This window comes from Hydra vulgaris, chromosome 02 (assembly GCF_038396675.1).
Source record: "Hydra vulgaris chromosome 02, alternate assembly HydraT2T_AEP".
Lineage (NCBI taxonomy): Eukaryota > Metazoa > Cnidaria > Hydrozoa > Anthoathecata > Hydridae > Hydra > Hydra vulgaris.
The window spans coordinates 10,365,535-10,371,963 of record NC_088921.1 but is presented as its reverse complement, the minus strand read 5'-3'; the positions used below and the strand labels follow the sequence as shown (position 1 = coordinate 10,371,963).

The following is a 6,429-nucleotide window of genomic DNA, read 5'->3' as shown; positions in this document are numbered from 1 at the left end:
GAAACACAGTTAACTTTTTTTTAGTGGTGTTTAGAAACAAAATTAACTTTTTTTTAGTGGTGTCTAGAAACACAGTTAACTTTTTTTTAGTGGTGTTTAGAAACACTGTTAACTTTTTTTTAGTGGTGTTTAGAAACACAGTTAACTTTTTTTTAGTGGTGTTTAGAAACACAATTAACTTTTTCTTGAAAACATTTAAAAAGTCTTTTTATAATATTAATAATTAATTTTAGTGCCCAGTGCTCCTACAAAATTTTGTGTTCTTTTTTCTACGACGTCAAAATTGAAACTTAGCTGGGATGAACCTTTGGAAAAAAATGGTGTAATTATAGGGTATGAACTCTCTGTTAAAGGTATAATGGCATTACTCTCTTTTTATGCTTTCTTTTGATAAATATAAATAATAATATAAATATTAAAGCTAAATAAAGTAAAATCAATATTTTCCATGATTTTGTGTTATAAGTATTAATTTTTTTGTTATACTTTGTTTGTATATTTTTATTTATATATATTTTGCCTTGATAAGTATTAAGCAAAAGAAAAACTAGGTGCTTGAGCAGCTATAATAGTAGTATTAGTACGATTGAGGAAGAAATGCAACCTTTCAACAATGGACAAAAACTCTGCATCTAGAGAAATGCTTGGCATCTAGAGTTTTCCAACTTTATTTTCAATGTGTTTTTAGACCTTGTTTATAAAAGAAAGGACATTATTAGAAGCTCTTGCCTAAATATGACAACAGGGTTCCACACAAGGATGAATAAAAGATTGATAGATGTAGAGAATGGAATCAGAAGTAAGAAAATGACAAGCAAGGTAAATGATGAGCTATAGTAGAGACTAACTTTGCAATGATTGAATGTTTCCATGAGAGTTCAGTTTTTTGAATTGAATTGAAAAGTTGATTGAACATTTTCATGAAAGGTCAGTTAACAAAAATAAAAGAAATTTAGAGAAGATATTAAGTAAAAAACTCAAAAAGAGTGTCTAACTTATTAAAAAAAGTGTGAATGAAAAAAAGAGTGACTGAGTAAGTGAGTCAATATAGAAGTAAAATTAAAATATTTTTTTTTCAGTAACTGCTCCTATCTGGCACAGAAAAGAGATCTTCATGATGATTTCATAAAGGAATCATGAAGGAAATCTCAATGAATAAATGAAACATCGTGTAACATCATGAAGGAAATGAAACATCATGAAGAAAATCTCAATGAATAAATGAATAAAATTTGAAATGAATAAGTGTGTTGTTTCTCTCACACTTATTTATTTCAAATTTTTATAAAACAACTTAAATACTGTGGTTAGAAAAGAATGATTCAATAATTTTGAAATTTTTCTGAGATGCATCTTATAAAGAAAGTTTATTGAGAAAACCAGCATCAAAAACCAGCATCAAGATATATGATAAATATCAAAAGAATCATATCAAGATATCAATCAACCACATTTAGAGAGCAACCAAGAGGCAAAACCCTTGCCTCAATATATCAATGTCTTATCTCGCTGTCTTATACCTAATCTTTTTATCTTTTTATTACTATGGTTACAATGAGTCAGCAGTAAAACAAGAAGATTAAAACTATTCATTTATTTCTCAATTCAGATAGCAAATAATTAAATAGTAAATAAATGTAATTCAGGTTTAAGTTTAATTTCAGAATTAAATTTTTAGACTCAAGATGAGATTTAAGAAGTATTTTACTGATAATAGTTTAGTAATTAATAATAATAGTAACTAGGCAGCAGTTAGAATAGACAGAGCCATCGCCAACAAACGTCTCAAACAACACCTATAACTTCCAACAAGGCTGCAAACAATCACTATTAAGTTGGGAGCTACTAAAAATATAGCTAAAAAAATATAGATTTATATAGCAAGGAAAGAGTTGGCAGAAGACTTTAAAAGTTGAAACTGAAATGTTACTTGAAACTGAAAAAATAATAGAGTTATATAACAAGCAGATTGACAGAAGACTTAAAAGGTTGAAGGTTGTATGAGTCAGAAAAACATGAAGATGGGAGAGAGTTCCAAAGGGTTAAAGTGCAGGAAAAAACAAGACAAATAAAAGTTTTTAGAGCATACTGGGACTGACACAGTAAAAAGATTTTGCTGAATCAAGGATTACTTTAATAAAACAAGGATTACTTTAATAAAACGAATAGAAAAAAATGATTTGATAATTTTTAAATCTTTCCCAGATACACCATATGAAGCAAGCTTGTGAAGAAGACCTGCATGCTAAACTTTATTGAAAGCTTTAGATATATTAAGAGCAATGGGCTATTGCTTTGCCTTGCTGCTTCCATCTATTGCACAATAGAATCTTCCAATCACAGCAGTTAGCAAGTCAGCAATAGAGGCAGAAGATCCAAAATTGTATTGTCTGACAAAAAGTTATTTGACTCAAGATAGGATGTTATAAATTTGTTGAATAATATCTCAAAGACCTTGCTAATGACAGATAGAAGACTGATTGTACAACAGTTAGAGAGGTCATAATGTTCTTCAGGAATTTTAAAAATTTTATATGCCACTGAGTAATTGGTTGAAAATTTGCTTTTCAATCTATTTATGAAAATCACGTAGGCTAATTTCTAGTTTTTAACAACATTCGAAAAGAATTTTTTAAAAATTATAGAATCACGGTTGCTACTGGTCACGGAATTTCATTTGAATATGATCTTGGAACTTTTTTAACTTTTATAAACCCTTTCACCAGGGGCGGATTTAGGTGTGTGGTGGCCCCTGGGCAGAATATACTGTGGGGACCCCTTATATATAAATAAGGAAATATATTTTTTTACTTATTGAATAATATTTATTATTATGTTTAGTAGTAGTAACACTAGTAACAATTAACTACTATTTAATAATAAATAATTATAAAAACAATCAAATCGAGTATAACTAGTTACTAGTTATACTCAATATTATTACTTAATATACTAGTTACTGTAACTAGTATATTAAGTAATATTATCATAATATTCAGTGTAAGTAATTAAATGAAAAATAATAAATAAAAATAATAAAAATAATAATGTCAAGTAATTAAAATTAAATGTCGGGAACTTTTCTTAATTTTATTTGTACAAAGTTATGAATAACGTTTTGAAAATCTAGTTTTTTTAAAATATCAGACTCAGAGCTCATTATCGCTAGTTGATTGAGCCTGTCTCCGTCCATAGAAGTACGCAATCTATTTTTTATGTGCTTTAAATTAGAGAATGATCTTTCACTACTGCTGCTTGTAATCATAATAACAAGATAAATACGAAGAACTATTTCAACATTAGGAAAACAATCTTTTACTTCTTTATTAATTAATGTTTTATACATTAAATGTTCTTGACTAATATTGTGAAATTCACTGCTTTCATCTTTAAAATGTTTATAAAATTCTTTAAATTGAATAAGTTCATTTCCTAAGTGTTCATCAATATCATCCTGGTAAATTTTAACAAGTTTAATTGCTTCATTTTCAATTTCTTGGTTACTTAGTTGTTCTATTTTTCGAAGAAAGTCAAATTGTTGGTATACCAATTCATAAGCAAACAATCATTTATCCAAGTTAGAAATAAACGTATCAATTACAGGTAAAAATTTTGAATTTTGAATTTTTGAAAAGAAGTTGAATCTACCTCGGGTGTTACATAAAAATCTATTGGATTTAAACTGATATTTTTTGCCGTTTAGGGTGCTTCAAATAATCTGTTGTTTCCGAAATTTCTACTCCTTGTTTTTCATATTGATCAAAGTTATCACGTTTAGCTTGAACAAAATTCTTTAAAGACTTAATAGCAGATTTTGCAGTATTAAGGTCTAATGTCGCATCGTGCAGTAATTTATAAGTTTTATCTACTCTTTCAAGGATATTATTCCAAAAAACCGTGTAAATTCCAGTTTCAAGTATGCACAATTTGTTGTATAAACGATTTGCATCGCAACGCGTTTTTGTTGTTTGTTCAAAGTCATCAGCTATTTGAATTAGAGTACGTTTAAATTGTTTATAGCCTAGTATAAGTGCTTTTGTTGCATCAGATCTACATGACCAGCATGTAGTATTAACTCGTTGTGGTACATGGATACGGGTTTTGGTATTTTCTAAACTTAGAGCTTTAACCAGTAGTTAAAGTTAACCAGCCGAAAAAAATACATATAACTGCTCTAAAAAGTCAAAAAATTCAACAGCACCAGTACAGCACTCGGCTGCTGCTTTTCCTACCAAATTTAGGGAATGTGTAGCACATGGAATCCAGGAAGCTAGTTTATTATTTTTCAGAATTTTTGATTGGAGACCATTATATTTCCCACTCATTTCAGAAGCATTATCATACGATTGGCCTCTACAATTTTTTATGTTTAAGTCATATTTATTTAAAAAGTTTATTAAACCATCATACATATCTTGAGCTTTATGGCCTTGGTTTGGCATAAATACCAAAAATCTTTCCACTGGTGTATCTTTTTCAGTATATCTAAAAACTAATGTTAATTGATCTATATGACCTTCATCAGGTGTTGAATCTAATGAAATTGAAAAATATTTAGATAATTTTATACAAGAAATTATTTCATTCAAAACATTATTTCCCATTATTTCTATTAATTCTTCACAGATAGTAGAAGATAAATAGTTAGTGTGCCCACTTCCACGATTTGCATGATTTTCAATATGCTGTTTAAGAAAATTATCATACTCAGCTAATAGCTCTAGAATTCCAAGATAGTTACCATTTTTAGACGAACCGACAATTTCATTTTTACCACTTAATGCTAAACCTCGTTCACATATAAATGTTATAACACTTACGAGTCTCTTGATTATATTGTTAATACGGCCTAATTCTTTTAAATGAATGGCTAAATTTATCACAGAATTTAAATGATCTTTGGAAGTTTCATGACTTATTAATCGATTATCTGCAAATCCAGTCACAGAAACAATCATGAGTAAATTGAATGCGTGTTTTGGACATTAATTTACAAACAAAACAAAAAATGCTACCATTGAATGGTGAAAAACATAACCATGAACGCTTAATTATTTCTCCGTTAGCAGTTTTTCGCTCAAACAATGATTTATTACATTTACGAGTAAACTTCACATCAAACCAATATTTTGATTTTTGTATAAATAATTCTTCATTACAATTTTGTAAATTTGAACTTCCTACTTTTGCCCAATAATCTATTAATCCTGTCATATTTTCAGGCCATAATCCTATATCTAAATTTAAGTGGCCAATATACGTATAATTTTTTTCAATTTTAAACAATTTTAATTAGGAAAGGTAAATTTGAAGAGATAAGTATAGTATAGTATGTATACATGAAAAAAATATTAATTGTAATATTTATTATTTAAACTACCTAACCTGCATATATTTTATTATTACATACTATTAAATATAAAAAATAAAAAATATATATTATTTAAAGTAATATTTATTCTTTCTATAGTAAAACTTTGAACTAACCTCAGAAGAAGAAGTTGTGTTGGGCTGTTTTATGAAAAACTCTGTCATTCGCCTAGTTTTTGAAATTATTTCCGTATTTTTTTTATCTTTTTCTTTTGCCAATTTTCGTTTATCTGCACCACTCATATAAACTCGCTTTAATTTACGACGATCTTCTTCCATTTTTAAATTTTAACACTATTCACTGGTTAACTTATAATTTAAGAAACAAATAAAGTCTGTAACTATTGTCTATTGTGTATGCAACTGTTGTTAACTGACGTCTGACATGCAATAAGTGCAACGAACAAATAACGATAATTTATCTACAGACAGATAGTCTGTAATGTGTATTTTATATTTCTGAAAACCCACATGTGTATATTTAGAATCACATTTACTAATATTATTACAATCGACGGTGCACACCGATCGCGGATGGCATAAACTATCTTATCTTTATTTTTAGAGACCATTCATTGCCAATAAATGTAAATACATCTATTATTAGTTAGTCAAATAAAAAATTTTAAATGTCCAAAAAAAGTTCAATATTATTTAGTTAAATATGTGTAAATATAAATAAAATATTTTTTCTGTATTCTAATTTAAATATCATAAAATTGTGGAAGCCCCTGTGCTGCAGCCTACTCAGCCCTTCCCTGCCTTTCACAATAATTTTATATGAATATGTAAAACGTTTTTTTGGTTTTTTTAAATTAACATTTAAAAAAAAAAATTATCAAGTAATCCTTTTTCAATATACACTTATTTCATTTTTCAATTTTATTGAAAAATAAAATAAGTGTTTTACTTATTTTCTCCTCTGCACTGGTTTTTAGTAAGAATGAAGCTGTCTCTTAATTTGACTTACAAACTTTCATTAATGGCTCTGATAAAAGCTTTACAGAGCTTTCCACTGATTTCAACTGACTATTAACAAACCCTAAGCTGTAACAAATA

At 27.8% G+C, this 6,429-nt stretch overlaps 1 protein-coding gene across 1 annotated transcript; it reads right to left on the bottom strand.

Annotated features, from left to right (window-relative positions):
* Positions 1-3,064: 3,064 nt before the first annotated feature.
* Positions 3,065-5,649, bottom strand: LOC136075828 (uncharacterized). The gene is made up of 6 exons (XM_065789266.1): positions 5,477-5,649; positions 5,381-5,385; positions 5,016-5,237; positions 4,171-4,930; positions 3,684-4,050; positions 3,065-3,454 (listed from the first exon to the last, which is right to left on the bottom strand). Exons 1-6 carry the CDS (start codon positions 5,647-5,649, stop codon positions 3,065-3,067), a joined length of 1,917 nt encoding a protein of 638 aa, XP_065645338.1.
* Positions 5,650-6,429: the final 780 nt, after the last annotated feature.

What these genes read in the sequence shown, in the direction of transcription:
- LOC136075828 (XM_065789266.1), bottom strand. Translation starts at nt 5,649, where the DNA reads ATGGAAGAAGATCGTCGTAAATTAAAGCGAGTTTATATGAGTGGTGCA. An exon ending in TTTTTTGACTTTTTAGAGCA is followed by an intron (nt 4,051 to 4,170) that starts GTTATATGTATT and finishes CTGGTCATGTAG; the next exon opens with ATCTGATGCAACAAAAGCAC. An exon ending in CTAAACGGCAAAAAATATCA is followed by an intron (nt 3,455 to 3,683) that starts GTTTAAATCCAA and finishes AAAATTTACCAG; the next exon opens with GATGATATTGATGAACACTT.